The 24403-nt window shown below is 32.5% G+C and overlaps 2 protein-coding genes across 3 annotated transcripts; one reads left to right on the top strand and one right to left on the bottom strand.

Moving 5' to 3' along the window:
• Positions 1-1072: 1072 nt before the first annotated feature.
• Positions 1073-15472, top strand: LOC110102596. Of its 2 annotated transcripts, XM_028695462.1 has the most exons (3): positions 1073-1284; positions 13054-13201; positions 15021-15472. In XM_028695462.1, the coding sequence occupies exons 1-3, from the start codon at positions 1147-1149 to the stop codon at positions 15044-15046; spliced, it is 312 nt and encodes a 103-aa protein (XP_028551295.1). In that variant the 5' UTR covers positions 1073-1146; the 3' UTR covers positions 15047-15472. The 2 variants fall into 2 exon arrangements, with proteins under 2 accessions (XP_028551295.1, XP_020686656.1); XM_020830997.2 differs by lacking the exon at positions 15021-15472 and having other exon boundaries at positions 1074-1284; positions 13054-13452.
• Positions 15473-19580: 4108 nt separating this feature from the next.
• On the bottom strand, positions 19581-21358 carry LOC110102617. The gene is made up of 3 exons (XM_020831031.2): positions 21004-21358; positions 20414-20891; positions 19581-19866 (listed from the first exon to the last, which is right to left on the bottom strand). The coding sequence occupies exons 1-2, from the start codon at positions 21206-21208 to the stop codon at positions 20452-20454; spliced, it is 645 nt and encodes a 214-aa protein (XP_020686690.1). The 5' UTR covers positions 21209-21358; the 3' UTR covers positions 19581-19866; positions 20414-20451.
• Positions 21359-24403: the final 3045 nt, after the last annotated feature.

Here is a 24403-nt window from a genome sequence, read left to right on the forward strand (position 1 = left end):
GATAATATCCTCTCTAACAATCTAATATTAGATTGTCGAACCGACAGGTCCACCAAGTGACAATTACTTTGAGAGATCATTAGATTTCAATAGGTTAGATGACCACATTTATGATATAGGGTATCATAGTAGGTGTGACTTTGGATAAGAAATTAACATATATAAACAATATTATGATGATGGCATGTAAGTCATGTATGGATGTATAAATACATTATGTATTATGCATGTGAGTGTTTATGCATTAAATACAATGATAATCAATTTACATAATAAGCGCCATTAAATGATTATGAAGAATATTATCTTTTATACATTATCTATAAATTTAATTATTTAATATACTCTTTTTTTTTTTAATAAACTTCTAGTCTTTCATTGCTCATATTTATATCTCATGCCCATCCTTTATAGTTTTCAGTGGGGTTTACTTATTAAAATTATTTATTACAAGCTCAACCCTATTATTTTATGAATTTTCAAATTATTAATTATTCATCATATAAAGTTATGTCATTGATTCATAATGATTTAATTCTCATATGTTCTTGGTTAATTGAATTTAGAGCAAAATATGTTATTTTGTGCTCTTTTATTATAAGTTTTAATATTTAAATAATATTATCTTGTAATTGTAATTAAAACAATATAATGAAATTGAAATTCTTACTTTTGAAGGGTTTGTAGTTGTATGGCTCTAAGGGCACCTCCAATCGAAAATATCATTTTTCACTCCAAAATGCAGTGAAACCAAAAAATGACGTGATTCATCTCCGATGGAACGCCATTTTGCCCGTAATCATCGTTCTCTTCTTTCGCGCATTTCTTCCGAAAATTCGGTAGAGATAAAAAAATGTTGCGGATGAACAGTGCCACGTCAATATTGGCGTCGCACTATTTATCCGCGATCAAATGGAGTCAAAAATGACGGTCAGTTGGAGCAAAGAAAAAATGGCAAACAAGTGTTTGCCGTTACATTGGAGTTGCCTTAAGATTTAAAACAGATTTTAAATATAATTTAAATGTTAAATATTATATAAATAACTATAAAATTATATATACTGAGATCATCGTGTAGATTCCCCAATCAGGAAATACAAAATTTACCGGTGGTGGGATTCCCGTATCATTCGGTCATCGGCAAAAATGCTCCAGTTCCCAGCGTTCATGCGGCAGTTCCCGTCGCCGCCTCTCATCTCCTCATCTACACTGCTTCCGTTGCTCGCATCCTCTCACAATGATGAGCTGCTCCTCGCCATGGAGGAATCTGAGCTCGAAGATCGGGTAGTGTTTTTTTCCCCTATTCACCATCATCCATTGCTTTTGTGGTGCCAATGGTACAAGATTTCTCTTGCTACTTCTTTTTGTCCAATGCTGTGTTTTTTTTAGTAAAAAAACTCTTCGTTCGCTTCCGTGGATATGGTTGTCCTGCTAGGGTTTTGTTAAAGATTTGAAATGTGGGCCTGTTTCGGGACATACTTCGAATCAGATGACAAAATAATGTTTTAGCTAAATTTTTGTGCTCTCATTGATATAATTCTAAAATCATGCCTGTTTCCTCGTATCAAAATTTCACAGATTTTTTTTTTCTGCCTGCTAAGTACCTTTTATATCCAACTTTCTCCATTATGTGATGTTTCGTTTTTAAGAGCACTCGCTGTTGATGAAGAAGGATACCTGAACATTTTAATCGATTAATAAGCGAGTTTTGATATATGTAGCCTTTTGAATCACAGAATGACTGTTTTCATTTCTTAATATGATAATTTTAATTCAATCTTGACCCAAAATGTCAGTCAGCTAACTGTAATTTGTATCCTCGGAATATGGGTGAAAATGGGAGCGAATAAAAAGCTTCCTATGAGGAAAAATCTTGTCCCTAAGGACTTCGCCAATAGAAGTCTTGTCCCTAAGGATGTTCAGGTGAATGAGTGGTTTTACTCTTAGAGATAGGATACGAAACGAGCATATACTTGAAAATGTTGGAGTAGCTTTAATGGAAAATAAGATTAGAGAGAGTTTCCTTACATGGTTTGGTCACATAAAATGGCAGCCTTCCGTTGACCTGGTTAGGAGAGTAGATGTATTAGATTTGATTTTATGTTAAGAAAGGTAGATGTAGACCTGAAAAGACTTGGTTATAAAATATTAGAAATGACTTTTCATTATTAGATTTAAATGAGAATTTGATTTTTAACAGGGCATAATGGAAAAAAAAAAAGATTCATGTAGTCGATCCCACGTAGTGGGATAAAGACTTAATGTTGTTATTGTTGTAGTTGTAATCACTTAGCTGAGAGTTTGTTTACATACCTATAATGAACCTAATTTATGTTATTGTATTTGGATCTTGGATTCTCCTCCTACTTAAGGTGAATCTTGTTCTTATGGTGCGTCTTTGGGACCCTAGTCTTGTTGCTTCCTGTGACTGTAGTGTATTCATGGGGAATGAATATGTTCTCATTTTCTTGTTATTGTTACAATGGAATTCTAGAGTTTGGCCTATTCACGTGCCTTCTTAGGTACAATGAGGTTTCATGATTCTCTTGTTCTTTTGATTCTATTTGCTTCAAAGGATTTTTCTGAGGATTTACTAAAACCTTGTTGCAATCACTTTGGATTTTTAACCATGCTTACTTACAATGCCTATTATGGGGTAGCTTAACCTTCTATTGGATATTTTTTTATCAATTGTAAGGCATGAAGCATTTTGGGAGAGGTGATCTTACTTAAATATTAGGCTTTCTTGTCAGTTAATTCTACATTTCTTGGACTCTTATTTGTCATACTCTTCGCTTCTTTTTCCTATGATTGATTCAAAGTGATTGGTTTCTTTTAGATCATTTACATTCTAGATCCACTTTTGTGCACAAGATTGCAGTCATTTGTGTAATAGATTTAAATAATTCAAAGTCATTATTATTTTGTTGTAATATGAAATTTAATTCAACATTCTAGCTTTCGGTGGCTTGATCTCCCCGATATGGCGTACGATTGATGACTTGATAGTGTATATAGACTCTTGGCAATGCCCTTTTTGATATAGCTGGTGTGATATGAGAAACACTATTCTCGATAGTTTTCATCAAGAAATAATATCATTAAAATTTCAACAAGCACGGTCTGATCGATCTTTCTGCCATTTGATGCCTATATCATGATAGAAGATGATCTAATTGGTTTCTTACTAATTTTATCCTATATATCATGGGTCCCCCATTTAGGAGGATTTCACTTATATGAAATTAAAAGTTGTGATGATGGAAAATTGGCTGCCTATCTTCCATGGTGTACCATTTAAAACTTAGTAACTGACCTTTCCTATCTGTACGGAATGCTTTCTTTGGCTAATTTTTAGTCGTTATTGTTTTTCACTCTTTGTAGCCAACCCCACATAGTGGGATAAAGGCTTGATGTTGTTGTTATATTGTCTTCCGTTCTTTGTGAATATCTAATTTTAAAGGTATTTCCTACTCCAAAAGTAGATCATCCATGGTCGGTAGGAGCTCTTTTGAATCATCATCATGCATGGATGGTTCAAAGGGTTTTAAGTTTTCCATAATTATTGTTAAAAAAATCTCCTTGTATGGCGGTAGTTGAAAACGTTGACTCTAATTTTCCTAAGAATTTTAAATGGCCCACGTAATTGGCCTCAACATCTTTCCTTCTCTTTTGAGGCAATCCTTGCTCAAATGTAACCAAACAAGATCTTTTGCTTGCAAAGAAACCTTAAAATGATGAAGATCATCCCTTTATTTGCATTTTTATTGGATCTTTTGTAGTTGTAAAACAAAAAACGACATCGCTTGGGTTGAAGCAATCTCCAAGGGTGTGTTTCAGAATGTTTATTAAGGTTATGATCAATATGAGATATGAATAAAGTTAAGGAGAATATACATTATTTGTGAAGCACATAGCTTCAGGGGGAGTATTCATAGTTCATACTACTAGTTTATGTTGACAATATTATCATAATAAGCCTTGACTTGAAAAGAATGTAGAGAATAAAGAAAAAATTGCTCAAATAGTTAGGGAAGTTAAAGCACTTCGTCTGTATTGAAGTTGCACACTCTCAACATGAAATCATCATAGGATAATAGAAGTACATAACAAACCTATTGAAAGAAGCGGACAAGTTATAATGCAAATTTGTTGAGAGCCTTGTGAAATAATCATAATCTTGAAGATGCTCCAAATGATACAACAAAAGAAACAAACCTCATATTAAAAGCTGATTAGGAGACTTATCTATTATATATGATATCTGATATTGTCTATGTTGTTAATGTGATGAATCAATTCATGCTCAATTTTAAAGAATCTTATATTAAGAGAATGTATATAATTTTATAATATTTGAAGAAAAACTCATACAAAATAATTTTATTTAAAAAGGGAGAGGATTTGACTCTCGTAGCATATATAGATGTAGATTATACGATTTCTATGGTTGATGGTAAATCAATTGCAGGATATTGCACATTTTTAGGAGGAAACCACATGAGTTGGGAAAGTAAAAAAAATTTAAATATGATAGCAAGATCCAACGCATAAGCCTTATTCAGATCTATGGGATTAGGAATTTGTGAAATGCTTTGGCTAAAAATTATACTACAACAACATCAAGCCTTTATCACACTGCGTGGGATCGGCTTCATATCCTTCTTCTCCATTGTATCCTGTTAAGAGTCCAATTCTCATTTAAATCTAAAAAGGAAATGCATTTCTAATATTTTCTAACCAAGTCTTTTTAGGTCTACCACTCTACCTCTACCTTTCTTAACATAAGCCAAATCTAATACTTCTACTTTCCTAATTGGGCATCGGAAGGCCGCCGTTTTATGTGACCAAATCATCTAAGGCTAAAAATTATAGTGAAAGATTAAAAGTTGAAGGAGAAGATCCTATGAGGCTCTTTTATGATAATAAATAAGCCATCAATATTGAATATAATCCTGTGCAACATGATTGTTAAAAGCATATTGAAGATGATAGATACTTTATAAAGGAGAAGCTTGAAAGTTGTTTAATATATATTCTATTCATAACCACAAGTGAACAAGTTGCTAGCATTCTCACCAAAGAATTATTAGGGGTAGTCTTTCATAAATTATTAGGCAAACTTGGAATAGATGGCTTCCATTCATTCGCTTGAGGGGGAATGTCAACAGTTTGTATAATATATATGCTAGCTAGGACCCACACTCCCTAAGTCTTTCACCCTCTTTGCTTCCTCTTTTGTTTTCACCTCTTTATTTGTGGGATCCCTATTGATAACTTATTAATTTGTGGACTATTACAATTATTCTGTGATAATTATTTTGTCAAATCATTAATTCTTAGATTACTATAATTATTTTGTAGTTATTATTTCCTTTTTTTAGATATTTTCTGTTAGAAGCTATCTTAGTATTGTGTGCATATTACACAAATATCATAATGAAATACTAGACCAATTTTCTCCTATTTTTGTTAGTTTCTTCACCAAAATATGAATTTTATGGATGCCCTTCAAAATTATTTGAGCTTTTTCTATGTAAATTTTAGCCACATGATCAATAGCTTGGGAAATGGAGAAATAAAGATCAAAGAGGCTTTGTGGACAATACCCCTGACAAACTTTAAGTGGGGTCTTTATTGTGAAGTTAATGGCTTTATTGAGGTTGAATCCTAGAAGCGACATGTTACTATCTCAAGTTTTGGGATGCTTGTTGTTGTTGTGCCATCATAATAGATGCATCGTAGTTTTTTTCAGCATCTTCATTTTGTCATCAGTCAGTTTATGGATGAAAAACAGTACTTTTCATTCTAGTATCTATTTTGGTCCATAAAGCGTTCCAAAATTGGCTTAGGAACCAATTATTTTGATTTCTTATATTTGATTTGGGTAATCCACTGTGTGTTTATACATGCTAGAAAGTCTGACATCCTCCTTGCATTTTATATTTTTTCTACAATAAATTAGAATAATTATCTTTGAAGATTTATCCACTACGGCCTCTCTTTATTTTTTAGCAATTCTTTTAGAAAATTATGGGGATGCTTTATGTGCCTAATTATGGTTCTAATAATAGTGTATATAAATTCAACTTCCTATTGACAAGTTTTGGGTGCTATAGAGAATACACCCACTGAGATACTTGCATCTTATTGCATATTTGGCTATTAAATATATCATTATTGGTTCTACAATATTTTTTTTTTTTTTCACTCCAAAGTGTCGCAAGTGTTAGCACCTTGAATGTGTGGGCCTCCCTTATTTATTTGGACTTAGCTTGCTATTTGATATGCACAATTGCCTTAGATAATTTTACCTTTTCGAGCAAACTTTGAAGGACTTTCTCCAAGTTCTCCAATATTCCTTTGAAGAAGGGATTGGTCTAGTGGTACCATAGAGTGTGTGCCCTCCAATTTATTTGCTGACATCTTGTTGTATATTTGGCCAATGAATATATCATATTAGTGTACAAGCACCTTGAATGTGTGGGCCTTTGAATATATTAAACCTGGTTTGCAAAATTTGATGTGCGCAACTACCCTTCTTTGTAGAGAATGTTATCTTTTGGAGCAAAATCTGTTGGAGTTTCTTCAAGTCCTTCAATAGCCCTTCAAAGGAGAGGTCTTCTAGCATCATTCTATTAATCTTCTTGCATAAAAGGTTTTGCCTACATATTACTTCTAACAAGAAAACATAAGGGTAGCCAGGAGAGCATTGTCCGTTATGTTGGCAACCCCCTTCTCATAGTTGATAACTAGGTTGATATATTAGGGGTAAGACATCCATTTCATATGCTGAAACTATTGTAATTTCATATGAGTTTGCAAATACTAAAGTGGTCTATAGTTTTTATATACCACAAATTCCTTTCTAGAAAGTAGACACACCAAATCTTCATTGCTTGATTCAATGCTATCAATTCAGTTCATATGAGCTCCATGGAACATCTTAGACTGATAAGTAATGAGTCTCCCATCTTGCATTAGTTTGCGGCCCATTGCATATCCAATAGCAACCACCTCTAGTTTTAATGGTCATTGTAAAGTTGGTAAGGCTAACACAATGGCGTCGCATATCTTCTTGTTTAATAAGAGAAATGTATCCCCTTAATTCTCCATTCAAATTTGACTTTGGCCCTAGTCAAAACATACAGAGGAAAGTATTGAAATATGATGGATAAGTTACAGATTTGTTGATTGGCTCTCCCAACGCTCGTTAGATCTGTCATTGTTTGTGGTCTAGACCATTCCTTTATTGCCTTTACCTCATGATCAATCTTTATCTCTCCATTGCCCATTTCAAACCCTAGGTAGAGAAGGAATGGTTGCAGGACAACTCAGAATTATATTTCCTAATGCAACTACTATGAGGCGTAATATAATTTCATGCAAAAAATTGAAGATTTTTTATTCATAAGCTATATCAATTAATTTAGCAACTCATTTTCTTTGAATAAAAATAGACAATACTAGGATCTAAAATCAATTGATAATAACATGATAAAAAATTTGAGAATATATGCTAGAAATTAGAAACAAATAAAACTGATGACCAAATAAATTTTTTGATGTATCACTTTTTTATCAAAATTAAGAACATTAAACAAGGGAAATAGCAAATTTTATTTATGAAATGAACATAGTACAAACTTACAAAAATAAGAAAAAATTAAGACTCACGTTGATATCAGGAGAAAACTTCCCCTAAAGTCAACGGTCGTACTTGTACCTTACTCGAATGAATCACACATCAAAGTTGCACTTAGAAGTTTGAAACTTGAAGAAATTTTAGTCAAGACTTAATTATTTACATGCTTTAGAATATCTATTTATCAACTCGCACTCTTATGTAAGTAAATATGATTGGTATAAGATCAAACTAATTTAATTCTAGGTAACCATCATATTCACACTTTAAATCTTATCCAAAATTTGTAATTAAAATAATCACAAACTTGATTCTTTGAGAATAGAAGGCGGTAATGCAAGATTCATGTAATAATATTCCCGCTACAGTCCTGTAGTTTCATTGCAAACCAACACCAATCTACTTGACTTGAAAAAAATTCTACTCCGATGAATTGAGCCTTTGATATCACAACAACCATAGGTTGCACTTGAATTAAACTGGATATTATCTAAGAACCAAAACAATCAAAACTCGTGCCAAATTATATAAACCAATCCATCATTAGAAAAGAAAAATACAACCTTTTTCATGGCCATCATCACAAGCATGCCCATACTACTAAACTATAAATAAATTGAAATAAACCAACTTTTAAAAAGAAATAATTTTTTTCCAATCATTGCTTGATGCAAATGCTTTCGACAATAATAAACATATAGATTTCCATTAAATCTACCCAGCTTGGTCAAATTATATTCCAATTTCAACATTTAATACCATCAAATAAATAATAATATAAATTTTGTACTTCCTGCGAACTAATCTATGAGTTATTGCAAGCATGCATGTCTTATGATGAATAAAATCTCTCTTAAATCCCTCATTAGAAGTGGATACAACATCATCATCGATAATAGTCTCATGAACAAGCTATATTGAACTTTTTAGTCAAAGATTGGATGTATTTAAGAAATGAGTGAATTTAAGAAATTTATAGTAAGCTAATGAAATAAAGTCAACTCTTGCGCATTAAAATTTGACTTTATATTAGAATTTTCTAAAATTTTCAATTTTTATGCATTAGTTTATATACATTGCACAACTTTTAATGTTCATCCTTTCCTTGCATTATATTTTTTTTTTTTTAAATTATGAAAGTATTTCAGGATTTTTACACATCATGATGTTATTATGATGCTTAAATTTAACATACCTCTTGTTCACAGCACTAAATGCTTGTGATTTTCATAATTAGTAGACAATTCTGCCAATATCATGTAGATCATGCATACATTATTCAAATGTGATGCAGGACATGCATGAAAATTTGATTTAGATAAGGAATTTTGCACGCTTAATGAGTAAGAGCAAATTAATTAATTCTTTATGGTGATTCAAACAATGAAATAAAATATAAAGAGCGGTAAACACAAGCTTAGGCCAAGTTACTTGCGAGAAGTAGAAATCACATAACAATTAATTACTCTTGACGTTGCAAACAAAATGGGTTTCAAAAAGAAATCCCTAATTTAGCAATAAGAGTAATGCGATGAAAGATCTCTCACACAACTCCTACTAAATACTAGACTTTAGTCGGAAGAATTAACACAACTTTTCATGAGTCAATTAGAACTACAATTGAGAGCGACTAAAAGATAAAAGAGTATGAGGAAAGATCACCCAAATAAACAAGACATCCAAAGCTCCGGTGTGGTGTTTATGTGCTTGAGCAGAAGTAGAAAGCAACCTCGATTCTTCTCGATGTCGTTGGAGAACAATCTGAACTTTAAAGCCAGCGACACCACAATAGGAGATTGCTACGATTGCTGGACAGCAACTTTGACACTTGGGAAATTCTGGACAGCAAGTATCCAACCTGGGATCGCGATTTCGGACAGTCCCAGTTGGCAACGGTCGCATCCAGAGGGGTCGGACAGCAGCGAACTGCTGCTGGAGTCTCTGAACAGCAGATTGGTGGGCTTGGACAGCAGCTCTCTTGGGTTTTGGAAGGGTGGACAGCCACTAATAGCATCCAGAAATTTCTGGACAGCAAGCAAAGATGTGTAAACATCAGCACATGAAGATCGGGACAGCTTTCTCCCAAGAATCTGAGTGGGAGAAGGCAAGGGAAGGTGGCCGGCCAAGGGGGAAGGCTTGGGGAAGAAGATAAAAAATACATACAATGCCCCTATTGCTTACACATACCTAAGCCCTCAAGGGCACAAAAAGGGAAAAGCATAATAAACTTCATAAAATAAAAAAAATAATACATCAATCATAAATATGAAAATTAAAAGTAGCGCTCTGTAATCGTGGCCGTAGAGCCTCTAGTAGACTTTCCATGTCTTGATGTCCTCATCAAAATGATTATGCAAATGTGTTAGATCTTTTGCTTAATGCACTGATATTTAACCTAGATGCATCCCAAGAAACTTCAAATACCTTATTAAAATAAAACAACTTAAGTATAAATTTATTAGTAAGTTTTTCTTTGATTTTAATAAAAACACAAACAATAGATTTAACATTTTCTTTTCTGACTATTTATGATTGGGGCCATAGTAGTACTAAATCTTTTAATAATCATCTATTAAAAATAGCTAAACTATGAAAACATTGAATATCAACTATATTAGTAAGTTTGACCGGTCATTAATCTCTTTAATCTTATTAGAATTAACTAATCCATATCAAGACAAAAAAACCTAGGAAGGTCAGAAATGGATCTATGAAATAGCATTTTTTTCAAATTCGGATAGAATTTTTTAGCATATATAACCATAAATATATTCCTAAATTACTCCAAATGACATTTTCTTGTTTTGCTATAAATTTAAATATCTTCAAAGTAAATAAAAAAAAATTCCATTGAAATGTCGTAATACATGACTCGTTATTACCAGGTACATAGGTTAATTCCAAAGGCATTAATATCCATTCATATAATTCAGTTTTAATTTTAAAAACGATCTTTCACTATTCACTTTTTCTCATTCTAATTTAATGACATCCGTTCCTAAAATGAATTTAAAAAAATATTAGGACATAATTTATCTTATTCGACATATTACATATCATCCAAATGAAGTGTCTACGCACATCCTTCAGCTTCCATTTTTCTTTGGTGTAAGCAACGCATTTACATTTCAAGGTCAATATTTTTTTTTCTAATAAATTCCTTCATAATTAATTCCTTAACCTGCCCCTTAAGTTTTGCACGTTTTAAGGAATTTTTGCTATAATAAGGTAGGTTAGACAATAAAGATATAAGAACTAAATCAATAGCATGTTGTATATGTCTTAGTGATAGTATTCATCTGACAAATGACTTTAAAATCATCCAACGCTTGATTTCAGTGAAGTCACAACTTTAGGTGTTAAATTATATTTTATTCCATAACTACTGCTACGTAGATCACTCTAACAACTACTAAGATGTTAAATATACTTATTGCTTACTCTATTTTTCAAATGCTTATTTATTTAGAATATGCAAAGAATTTTTCACTTCATTGGGAGTGTTAGATTCTTATGCAAATTCAAATTTATCTTTAGGCTTTATAGGTTTCAAAGCCATCATTCTTATATTAGTTTTGAAAGCAAATGTATTATACCTCCTAAAATGAGTAACATCTAAATTATACAACCATTGCCTATCCAAAATAGCATGAGCAACATCTATATGTAACACATCACATCAAATTCTATCAATATAGATTGAATCATAACTAGACATCTCTAAGACATAAAAATAGCAACTTCATTTATTCAAGCTTCTTTATATAGTTGTTAATGTGATTCAGGGTTAAATCTCATGCACCACAACATTCATACAACTACCACTATCAATTATAAGTTCACAAAACTTCTCCATGTTTGAAATGTTTTTGAAAATTTGCAACTCTCTTTCAATTAAATTCAACCCTAAGGATGATGCAACACATGAAATTCAAAGAATTATCAACTAAAACATCCCCCTAGAATCATTAATTTCTTAATTAAACTCATGATCGTTATCAAAATCCTTGATTTTAGTTTCTTCTTCACATTTAAAAATGGTGAGTTGGCTATGTATGCCATGTTCTTTTTTATTTGGTGGTTGTTATATGGTTATTAAGACATGGCTGATGAAATTTGTTGAATCATATAGGGTTGGCTTGCTCAACTGACCCTACTTTAAAAGAAAAACATGCAAGTTCCGACTGGAATGCTCATTAGCATAATGAATAGTTTGATGACACTTCAAACATGTTTTGACAAAAATCTTAGGTTTTAGGATCATTTTGTAGAACCCACGTATGAAAGTCTGCCTAATTTAAAATGATTTAATTATAGTTTTCCTTTGATCAAATTTTCCTAAAAACCTGCAAGTTCTGACTGGAATACTCATTAGCATAATGAATTATTTGATGACATTTCAAATATGTTTTGATAGAAATCTATAATTAAAAAAAACATGCAAATTCCGACTGGAACACTCATTAGCATAATGAATAGTTTGATGACCCTTCAAACTTGTTTCGACAGAAATCTTAGATTTTAAGATCATTTTGTAGAACCCACGTATGAAAGTCTGCCTAATTTAAAGTGTTTTAATTATAATTTTCCTTTGATCTAGTTTGCCTAAAGCTCCATAGGTATTCAACAATACAAAAATATTTGTCTTGTAATTTGTTTACGGTCATTAGCATAATGACCTATTTGATGACTCTTAAAATATATTTCGACAGAATAGATTTTTGGATCTTTTTGTGTTACCTACATATGAAAGTCTGCTTAATTTAAAGTGATTTGAATATAATTTTCCTTTGGAACTAATTTATCTGTAGCTCCATAGGTATACAACGACATAAAGTTATGAATTTGAAGTTAAGAGATCTTAAGGCACCATCATACTCATATTTTCTTTGGAAATCATTCTCAAATTATCTTGATTTCAAATTGTACGAAGAATTTTTTTGTATGGATCATCTTCCAGTTGTCTAGTTTCATCTTTAGAGTTCTAAAGGAGAAACTTCTTTATTGAGCATTTAGTCTTAGTGACTTTTATTAAGAATATGATTCCAACTTTGATTTACATGATAGGCTATTTACTGATATTTACCAATTGAGCTCTTTGTTAGGCTCAAAACTAATATCATGCAGTGGTTGCCTAAAAGAACCTTATGGTAAAGTTAATGAGATATTGTTTCCAATTAAATATGAATTGTTTGATCATAATATCAATTGATCGTCTTACTATGTATGCTGATCAATGTAATAAAAAATAAGGTGTTAAATACTATAAACGTCTCTCAACTAAATTTACTAAATCATGTAATATACTTCTTAACAATCAGATTTTGCTTGTGAAGCTAATCTTTTCTAATATTGATTTTTCTACATTTGACATACTATTAGTTATTTACATGACTCTATTTTTGCAGTGGAATGAAATTAGAAAGGCAAACAGCAATCTGCCTGTAATTGGGAAGGCAGGTCATGACTACAAGGAAGATATAGATGCTGATGCTGAAGATGATGAGGCAGATAATCTTGAAGAATCTGATGGTGATGAATTTGAGCAAGAAACAGGTTAAGTTTTGCAAATAACTCTAGCATTTGAAAATTAAGTTATGTGCAAGTTTCTCAAGACCTTAGTTTTCCTCTGAAGTTTACTTCAGAATGTTTTCTTGATCTAAATTCGTTGGCGTGAAGGTTCAGGTTTTCTGCTTCATGTTAATCCCATGAAACCAGTATTCCACATATGCTTCATGAGCTTGCCTCTATTTCATTGAAGTTCTGTTTTGCTTCACCTTTTGTTGTGTTTAAAAGTATTTTCATCATCGCCTTCTTTTAAAATGTCATTCACTCTAGCGTTTGTTTGCTTCCACTTAGGCTTTGTTTGTTTGAGAGTTTTTTTGCCTTTTCCGTTTTTGGAAATGGAGGAATTTTTTTTTGTGTTGTTTGGTTTGTCAAATCACGTTCCCAATAACTCCTTTTTTTCATTTTTCTGCAGTTTTGAGAAAGCTTTTTATATATGCTTCTCCGTTACAAAACTCCATTTTCTGAACTAATGTTTTTTAAAACTGTCTTTTACAAAAGCACCAAAAAAACAAACGAAGCCTTATTCGACCACTTTTGCTGATTTACCTATAGAGGCTTGAATATTCTTGATCTCCTGTTTTTTTTTTTTTTTTTTTTTTTTTTTTTTTTTTTCTCTTAAACTTTGTAGAGGTTTAACAGTCTTCTCAATAAATACGCCAAGCTTCAAACTTTGCATATTTCCAACAATAAGCTTGGCAAACTTCACGTTTGACTTAGGTTATGTTTGGGACGGGTTTCTTACTGCTTCTTAAAGCGGCTTTTTAATATAAAAATTTTATTTTTCGTATTAGAAAGCAGCTTTATGAAGCAGGAAGAAAGTCGTCCCAAACGAAGCCTTAGTCAAGTTGAAGGAAACCAGCTAAGATTTTGCTGGCTTCAATGTGAAACACTTCCAAACAAAATAAATAAATAAATAAAAGCTTGTTTCAGATCATAATTCCCTCTCTCAACGTCACTTATTTTGACGCACTTAGTTGGAGCTGAATTTTGGAAATGCCTTTCGGGGAAGTTGGTTGCAACGATATCTGGTTGTTTTGCATGAACTCACTTAAGAATCTTGTTTTTTTTGCACTAGGTTGAGAGCAAGGTTTAAAATTGCGTTATTGGGTATTGAGGCTTTTTTCATTCATGAGGCGAGGCGTAAGCCTCAAAATCTAAAAACTGCGTAAAGTAAAAAAATAAAAGTTAAAAGTGATTTTTTATATAATACCCAAATATTATGTTAAAGGATGGTATATTAACTTTCTATTGAACTATGAAGTAACAAATTTATATACATATGAAACAAAAAATTACACAAAATATAAATTGATAAGTTAAAAGTGGTTTTTTATATAATATCCAAATATTATGTTAAAGGATGGTATATTAACTTTCTATTGAACTATGAAGTAATAAATTTATATACATATGAAACAAAAAATTACACAAAATATAAATTGATAAGTAATAAATTATATGAAATAAAATTGAAATTCAAATATCACATGAGAAAAACAACATAAAATATATGAATTGCATAAATGTATCAAGTTTAGCTCTAAATTTCTTATTTCTGAGTTCCCTACTCATCTACATTTAATTACTAATAATGTTAAAATAATTGACAAAAAATCAGAAGCCATCTATACTATTATTACTAAGGGAAATTTTATTTGAGTCGTCATAACAAATTGACCTCTCCTTTGCCTCATCATATAGGGTCCAATACCTACAAATCTACTTTTTTATTTATTTCAACCATCTTTTTTCTTTCATAAATGTTTTTCATCAACATAAAATAAGAGTAATATTTAAATTTTTATAGGAGATGGTGGTAGTATGCGGATTTGAAGTGATCCCCGGCGGCGACAATGACGGTGGTGGCTATGGCGAAGGCAATGGGCTGGAGATTGAGGTAGTTGAGACGAAATTAATACGGTTTCGAAGCGCAAGAGGACATGATTTTTTTAGAGCTTTTGTAGAGGATTTAGCAAAGTTTTAAATAAAAATATACATAAACAGAGCGAGGCATGCCTCATGCCAGCGAGGCGAGGCGCGCCTTAAGGCGGGCCTCAGCCAAGATGAGGCCTAAGCCTCATAAAAAAAGCTCGAGGCATAAGCCTTGAGGCGCTTTTCATTGAAATTGCACTCAGGTGGGCCTCAAGACGAGCCTCATATTGCGCAATTTTAAACAATGGTTGAGAGTTATAGTGATTTTCAAGATAGTAAGAGAAATATGTGAGATCACATCTTTCTATTATTATTTTTATTATTTTATAATTTTGCACAAAAAGTAAAATGAGAGTTCCATGCTTCCAAGAGTGGAACTCTTGAGAGCTTGAAAATGTGCGCGATAAAAGTGTAGCATAATTCTAAGCTTTCAAGAGTGGGATGGGTTCCAAAAATAAGAAATTTTTATACAAGTTTTGTCAAATAAATATTTGCATTTGATTCAATGTTAGAGTTTTTATCATTTTCAATTATTTATGTCAAAACAAAGTAGTCTTTAGAAGATGCTTGATGCTATGTTGAAAGAAGATGCTAGAAAAAAATTAACTTTTTATGTAGAAATGTTTACCATTAGTGAATAACTGAATATGATGAGTAGAGTCAAGGCACATCAAGGGCTGGAGTGAAATATGTGTGCAACTTTTTCACACTTTAGAATTCCCTTTCGAAATTCTTCACAACTCAAATCCCAAACAATGTAAGGCAAAAACTATAATAATAAATATGCATAATGGAAAAATAATTTAGTGTACAAGTGTACAATGTGTGAATTATTATTAGATGAGTAGTGCAAGTTAAGGACATTATTTATTGATGTGTTATTCAACTATAATTGCTCAAACTTTTGATCAATTGAGTTGGTCTTATAAATATAAGAACAATACTAGGTAATGCTGTTGAATGATTGAGTAAGATTCTATTTGGGATGATTGCAGCTATCGATAAAGTTGGTTACAAAGTTGTTCTAGGTAAAGTGTAATTTTATTCGATATGAAATTTGGATGATTTTGGCTATAGCTTTTATGACCAAAATTAGAATATCATAACAAAGTAAGAATGTTATATTCAATTAAACTATCTTGTAGAATGACATTTAGCAATGCAAGAGAACATTGCCTCCATTATTGAATAAATTGAGCTTGAGGAGATTTCTGAAGATAATTTGTAAGAAATTGTTCATGGCTATTATTACAAGAAAAAATACAATGCAAGATTTGTGCTAAAAAGTTTTTAAAAACAAATATAGATTGTAAATTTAATATGCAAATTGGAGATTGTGAATCTAATCTATAAATAGGAGATTATTATTTAGTGAAGCCTATATTTCCTCAACCCAGTCCTCTTGATTTGCTTCAGAAGACCTTCAGTTTTTCTTATCTACATAGACCTCTTGAGATTACATTATTATAGGATATTATTGTTTAGTGAAGCCTAAATTTCCTCAACCTTAGTCTTCTGTATTTGCTTCAGAAAACCTTCCTTTTGTTTCTCTTTAATCCACATAAGCCTCTTGAGATTAAATCATTATATATTAGAACACTAACACAAAAACTTAAGGAAGGAGATATTTAAGAATGTTAGGCCCACTTGGAAATATTGTATTGCTGTGTTGTCCTCATTGATCCAGATTAAAATTTAATCTACTTTACTGATAGATTTTTTTATGATATTCAAGCATGAAAAAGACAGCAATTCTTAGTTTCTAAAGATTATTCTTTATGTTATTGGATAATATCTTCATCCCACATAAGCATGTTGATTATAGGAAAGCTCAACCTAAGCTTGCTAAAGCTTCGTTTGGGATAATTTTTTTACTGTTTTGTAAAGCAGTTTTTTAATATAAAATCTCTTGAAAGCTCAATCTTAAGCGGTCAAAAGCTGATTCCAATGAAACCTTAGCTATTGTTCGACTAATAATTGAGTTATAAGTTCGAATTTGATCTCAATTCTACAAATTCGATTTAGCTCAGCTCTCTTCCTATGGAAGGAGATGAGTGAATTTATATAATACATAGTGCCAAATAGAAGAAATAAGTAGAAAAATATGAGATCAAGAGGATGACTAAGTTTGTTAGACATCTGATGAGCCTAAACTGAGCAAGAACTGATTCAATCATGCTTGTTGGGTTTTCATGCTAAGCTCATGTGTTGAAGTCACATCTGCTTGCAGAAAATGGTCTATAAGATAAACTCTATTCAATATTGCAGATCTGTCCATCATTTTCATAATGTGTATAGTGCTTTGGCTATATTGAAGATGTGGAAAGGAGTTTACTGTGACCAGCAGGATATTTCTATGGCTGGTCAGTATAATATCTCTAAGAACGTTTTATTTGGGACGATTTTTTTATTATTTTGAAAAAGAAAATTTTATATTAAAAAATTGTTTTTGAAAACAGTCATAAAGCTATTCCAAACAAATCCTAAAATACTTATATGTTCTTATTTGCTTTGATGTTTACCTCTTGAGAGTTATGAAGATTTTGTTTGGTTCTTAATAATATGTTTGGTATTTGTTTTTTGTTTTCGTTATATTTATTTCGTACTGATATTTATTTTGGATATGGGCCTGGGTCCCGATATGGGCCAGGGAAGGCCTAACTCGGCCTATCATTTTGATTATAGTTAATCTCCAATTGAGCTCATCATTTTTATTAAAATCATATTTTATATAAAAAATGTATATGTTTTTACATAAATGTTTTTTTTTTTTGGTTAAAAATATAATTTAAAAATGATGAAAGATAAATATGATATATTATAATAATTCATAAATTTTTTCTTTTTTATTGATATATTTGATAATTACTCATTGGATTTGTAATTTAACTTTATAATAAAACAATAATAAATGACTAGTTATTAATCAAGTTTTGTTTATTTATAAAAAATTTTGAAGAACAATTACAAGATCTATAGGGTCCAAATTGCATATAGTTGTACCATTGTGGATTCCTAAACAGCGATTCGGTGGAAGGCATCATTCGCCTCCACGCCATGGGCTGGCCCACTACGTGCAATCCAGTCGGCAAAATGCCAAGCCTCGCCACCTACGGGCACCACACGACACGTCAATCTGACCCAATGTGCCCAGATGTTGGCCCACCACAGCACATTCAGGAGCCAAGCATGTCATGTGAATTTGTTTTGAAAAAAAAAATTCAAAATTTAATTAGAATGAATATTAAAATTACTATATTTATTTTTATGATCAATATAATACATAAAAATTAATCAAAATTATACTACACATTTTTTTCTTTCAAATCCGTTTTAAAAAACAAAAAAGATCAAGATACCGTTTGATATTTTGCTTCACCTAAGCCCTTAACGTAATCAAGGTGGAGAGAGACAGAGAGAGAAAGAGAGATGCATGAATTGCCCCAAATTTGTGGGACCCGAGTAATAATGTTCGGAAGAGAGCTCATCTTGATATGTTGACTGAGAGCTTAGGTTATTAATTAAGATGTCTTGAATTTAAATTTTGTGTGCGCGGTGTGTGTGAGTCTACATTAATTGGCCTAAATGTACAAAAAAAAGGTCTGAAATTAGTTAAAATTTTGACTTCTAGCAATCTCGTAAGGGCATCTCTAACTGAACATCATTCCAGGTAGTTGAAGTTCGCAGACGCGTCCAATTGAGTTGTATTCAAAAAGATATTTTTGCATTTTGAATAGTACAGAACCAATATTGACACCTATATCCATAAAAGTATTTTTAAATATATGTACATATATATAAGCAAATAAAATTTATTATGCGAAAAAATAATATAAATATCATAGGTTGTAAATAGCAATTTCACATGTTTTTTTAAAATAAACTCAAAAAAATAAGAAAAAAAATGATAGCCAAATAAAATTATTACAGAGCTCATCTTAGAGCTTAGCTTTCAACTAAGAGATTTTCATGTTTGAATTTTATATATGCATTGTGTGTGTGAGTTTGACTTAAATAGCCTAAATGTCCAAAAAATATATATTGTGTGAAAAATAAAGTAGCAAAAAAAAAATCCCAAAAAGATCCTTTAACCTCTAATTTAGGCTTCATTTGGGAACTGATTTCTTACTATTTTTTAAAATAACTTTTTTGCACAAAAATAATTTTTTTTATAAAAAAAAAAAACAATTTTATGAAGCACTAAAAAAGCCCGGCCTCCCATACGGAGCCTTAACATAACATTTTACTCCAAATCAAGTAAAAAAATTTATTGCAGATATCTTTAATGACAATACAACATTTTTTCCCATAAAAATATTTAACAAATATGCAACTTAGCTTCAATGTCTCATACAAAGCAACCCCAACATATTTTATTTTTATTTATGAATACAGAAGTTTTATAATAAAAGTATTTTCAGATGAGAGAGCAACATAAATCCGAATTAATATTTTTGAAAATTTATTTATTCTATCCAAACTTTTGCAACTGATAATATGTGTTGCCAAATGGATTCCACCCCAAAAGACTGATCCAGCTAGAAAAAAAGAGTCTGGCTTCAGTACGTCTCATCAGAGGATGTTTTCTCAAAAAAAATAAAGGAAAATTTACTAACAGGAAAGTAGAAATAGCCTATTCCTATTGAAATGTAGCGAACAATTACTGCAATGTACAGACAAAATCATCGTTCCGTCGTGAGATCCTCTCCATTATTTTTAATCTGCACATAAACAAAATAAAGGTCAGTAAGAACTAAGAACCCTCACATAAGCTACAGTTAATTAATTGATTTAACTGTGATATAAAGCTTAGTCGATCAATCACGAATCATTAAAATCGTGAAATAATCTTCGAAAAAAAGAAATTACATAAACAAACAGAAAAGGAATGAATTTTACAAAAACAAACATATATATAAATATATATGTAAAAAAAAAAGAAACTGTTAACGCAACACAGGAAAAAAATGTGGATGAAACGGAACGATAACGAGAACGCAACCACGGCTGAGAAGGATCAACGAAGCGAAGGAATGGACGCCAACGGCATGGGTTTGATCACAAGGAGTTAACGAAGGCATATCGATAATCACAGGGGAGTCCCATAAGAAGAGATATTGCAAAACAAGTTATGTTTTATATTTGGAGATTTTGAATTTTTACTGAATTTTTTTTATTATTATTATTTAGTAAAGTTCTTGCCGTTCGGCGGTCGATTACATTACAATATAGAAGTTCCTCAGTTCATCCTCCGTTCAATTTCATTACCTTTTTTTTTTAATCATCTTCCTCGCCACATCAACCCATTATTGCCAATAGTTTCCGTGGTGAATAAGATGGGGATACGGTGCAGCCGGGATCTCATAGGCCTGATGCCCAGGGAACCAGTGCCTGCCGCCGGAGTTACCGGACCGAACGGAGAACCTCGCCGGACAAGCGATCTGGCCCATGCACCGGTTTGCCACGGCATGATCGGGATACCGCAAAGGCGATTTCCCTTTCACCGATGCGGGTATCGGCGCCGGATTAGCGGATTTGGGAGATTTCAACGGCGTGGGATGCAGAAACGCGCGGATCTTGAGAGGGATCTGCCGATCACGGCTTGCGAGATCATATTCCTCGATGAGATTTGCGAGATCCTCATCGGAGGTGATGGAGACAAGCGCATCGAGATCCTCCGTTGGTAGCTGGCATCTCAGATTCACCGCATTCCATCCGCACATCTGCCCCATCTTCATCTGGAGCTCTGTTCCCAAATCGAAACCCCGATCACAGATCCGAATAAAACAACCGAAAAATAATATACTGGCTAGGGTTTTGTAACAAGAACGGATCACTTCGAGGAAAAGGATACTGACCTGAAAAGGGAATGGAACGATCGACCGAGAGGACGCGGGTCTCGCCGCCAACATACCGGAGTTTGGCGTCAGGGTAACGGGGCAGAATACGGCCGCCGTAGCTGCAGACGAACTTTACGGTGCTGCAGTACTTGACGGTACTGATGTCATCGAATGAACCGAAAGAGGCGCAGGAAGAGGACGAGTAAGACGAGGTTCCCACCATGATTTCGCCGCCGGCGAGTTCTGAGTTTCCGCTGTTCTGCTGTGGTGTTCAGTTAAGAGAAGAAAAAGCTCAGGGTCAGGTGAGAGAGGAGGCAAAGAAGAGGATTAGAGATTTGCTTGCTTTCGCTGCTGCTTCAAGCCTATTCATGGCTCCCCCTTGCCCTTATTTATAGTAATTTCGTGTAGAATTACGCTTAGGAAAGTCTCGCATGCGACGCAGTTTAAAATATTATTTGTTAACAGATTTGAGATTTCCATAATATTCGCCGTAATTATTTCGAATCCGGAAACATGTGGCTGGCCGTCTATCAAATTATATTTTTCTTAATTAGTAGCTTATGTGATATTATTTGTCTCTTTTTTTTTTTTTTTATTTTTCTTAATTTAGTGCTTTTTTTGTATTATTTTTCTCTTTTTTTTTTTTTAACATTTTAGGCTTCATTTGGGACGACTTTCTTATTGCTTCTCAAAGTAACTTTCTAGTTAAAAATTTTTAATTTTTGTACTAAAAAGTTGCTTTAAGAAGCAGTAAGAAAGCCGTCCCAAACGAACCCTTAGTCCTCAAAAAACTTGAGATCGCTTTTATTTTTATTTTTTTTTATTTATATTTTGATATAAAACAATATATATTTGAAGTTTTAAAAAATATTATTTTATTCTTATTGAATATTAAATAACTTCATTCAAGTAACGGCAATAATTGGCCAGTAAGGCAAATGGCCATTGGGACTTCCTATTTTAGAAATAATTATAATATTTCAAATTTATTTTGAGTGTGTTTAAAAATATCTTAATTTATTTTTAAAATAAAAAATATATTAAATAAATATATACTTTAAATATAAAAAAATGATATTGTCCATGATTAAATTACATACCAATATACCATACATACAAATTCAAACACAAAGTTTTCACACTTAAAAGAAAAAAATATTGCTAACTTCTTCATCCAAATATTATTAAAAAATCACTCAAATTGAAAAAAAAAAATTATGTAAAAATTCAAAAATAGGAAAAATTATAGAACTCTAGTAGTGTATAATAAGTAATACACTTCATTATAACTAGATAATTCTTCAATGCAACATAGATATGGATTATGGAAGATTGACTTTTATTTAGGGTAAGTATGTGTTAGGGTTGACATCAAATATGATAGGTAATATGTTTAATCACTCTCTTCTTAAAACGAAGATCGCTTAATAGGAAGATGGGTATTAGCATTAATGATAATAATGATAAGTGTCGATGATGGTGGCAAAGCCAAGCGTTGGCCAATGTGGCAACACAGGACATTAGCATTGCTAATGACATTAGGCATCAATGTCGTTATGACATCAAGCATCAGCTTTATTTATGATGTCGGGTTTTGAACTTATCAACGACTATAAATGACTACCTTGTTGGCAATGTTGGGTATCAAGCTGGTGGCAATATTGAGGTTTAATATTTGTGACGGCGATGAGCATTAACTAAGGTTATCAAGCATGTTGAGGATGATGGGTATTGATTTTGTGAGTAACATCATACATCAATATTCTTGGTGAGGTTAAATATCAATTATTTCTATGATGTCAGACATTTGGGTTTGAGGAGACAGAAGGCATTAGTGGCACTAGTGCAACTTTACTAGTGATAAAATGCATTAAGTTTTTTAATGTTTTTGAAGCCCTCTATTCAAGCATATCATACTGGAAAATCATGTTATTGTATTGGACGATCTTTGGTGCCATAATTTATTTTTAAGGTTTTTTAAAGTCCACTATTTAAGCTTTGTCAAGGCATTCGGTAAGTGTATTTGGTAGCCATTGTGTGTTCATTCTTCTGGTGATAACTTGAAGAGAGAACTTGAAAGGGAGAGAGAAAAGGGTGGAGTTTGTGAGGGAGAAGATCCTTAGAGGGGTTTTCAAGGGAGTGTGGAGGGGATTTCACATGGTTGCTCTGGCAAGCTTGCAACTTAGTATCATCGGATTAAAGGTTTGTCTTGAGGGAAGTTTTGAAAAAAAGAAGAAATCTTTGGTGTCAAAGGACGTGATTACTCTGCCACATTGGGAAAGGTGGAAGTGATTTTGTAAGGACTTCTCCTCCTTGTTATGGGGGCTAAAGTAGAGTCACTAAAGGTTTAGTGCAATACTTGGAGGATGCCTCCGAGGAGTAGATGTAGGCTAGGATGGACCGAACCATTGTAAATCTGATGTGTTCTTTCTAATTTCATTTCTTTCAGCACTTTATTTTCTACATTTATTTTGGATATAACTCCTTGGTAGAAAATATGTGATTGATATCACATTGTATTGATTATCTATTATTTTATGTTGAAAAAGCATTAGAAAGAGGATTTTTCTTATTGTTGAAAGAAGGTTTTTTAAATATCTAATCCGTGAAAAGATAAGCTTATGATTCATTTGGAACGGTTTTTTTCTGTTTTTTAAAGTAATTTTTTAATAAAAAATTTAAATTTATACTATTAAACTGCTTTAAGAAATAACAAAAAAAATCGTCTCAAATGAAATGAAATCTTATTTGCTGTATTATTTATTGGAATGTTGAATCACCGGATGCTTAAGCGCTTTGTCTGCAGGCGAATATGCTGCTGAAATACCTCTGAGAATCGGGACGGGAAGGTTATCAAGCATGTTGAGGATGATGGGTATTGATTTTGTGAGTAACATCATACATCAATATTCTTGGTGAGGTTAAACATCACTTATTTCTATGATGTCAGACATTTTGGTTTGAGGAGACATAAGGCATTAGTGGCACTAGTGCAACTTTACTAGTGATAAAATGCATTCTTCATGTTTGTAATGATGGTTGTCAGTTAATAGCAATATTGAACATTGACTTTATCAACAAAAATGTTTATCAATCTTAGTAACAATGGAAGGTGACAATCTTATTAGTAATTATATGTATCAGTATGGGTGTCAATTTCGGGTCACAGGTCGGGTTCGGGTCGAACCCGAAACTGACTCGGGTTCAAACGGGTCAGAAATTTGAACTCGGACTCGACCCGGATTGGTAAACGGTTCGGAAATTCAAACCCAGACTCGACCTGACGGGTTGCCGGGTTGACCCAACCCGACCCGCGCGGCAAAGAAGAAGCTCGGGTTTCACGAGCTCGAGCGTTACAGCGGGCGACGGCGAGCGCGGCAGCGAGCTCGGCACGACGGCAGCGCGACAGCGGGCGACG

This window comes from Dendrobium catenatum, unplaced genomic scaffold (assembly GCF_001605985.2).
Source record: "Dendrobium catenatum unplaced genomic scaffold, ASM160598v2 fragScaff_scaffold_637, whole genome shotgun sequence".
Lineage (NCBI taxonomy): Eukaryota > Viridiplantae > Streptophyta > Magnoliopsida > Asparagales > Orchidaceae > Dendrobium > Dendrobium catenatum.

What these genes read in the sequence shown, in the direction of transcription:
- LOC110102617 (XM_020831031.2), bottom strand. Translation starts at nt 21,208, where the DNA reads ATGGTGGGAACCTCGTCTTACTCGTCCTCTTCCTGCGCCTCTTTCGGT. An exon ending in TCGTTCCATTCCCTTTTCAG is followed by an intron (nt 20,892 to 21,003) that starts GTCAGTATCCTT and finishes ATTTGGGAACAG; the next exon opens with AGCTCCAGATGAAGATGGGG.
- LOC110102596 (XM_028695462.1), top strand. Translation starts at nt 1,147, where the DNA reads ATGCTCCAGTTCCCAGCGTTCATGCGGCAGTTCCCGTCGCCGCCTCTC. An exon ending in AATCTGAGCTCGAAGATCGG is followed by an intron (nt 1,285 to 13,053) that starts GTAGTGTTTTTT and finishes CTATTTTTGCAG; the next exon opens with TGGAATGAAATTAGAAAGGC. An exon ending in TGAATTTGAGCAAGAAACAG is followed by an intron (nt 13,202 to 15,020) that starts GTTAAGTTTTGC and finishes AAATTTTTATAG; the next exon opens with GAGATGGTGGTAGTATGCGG.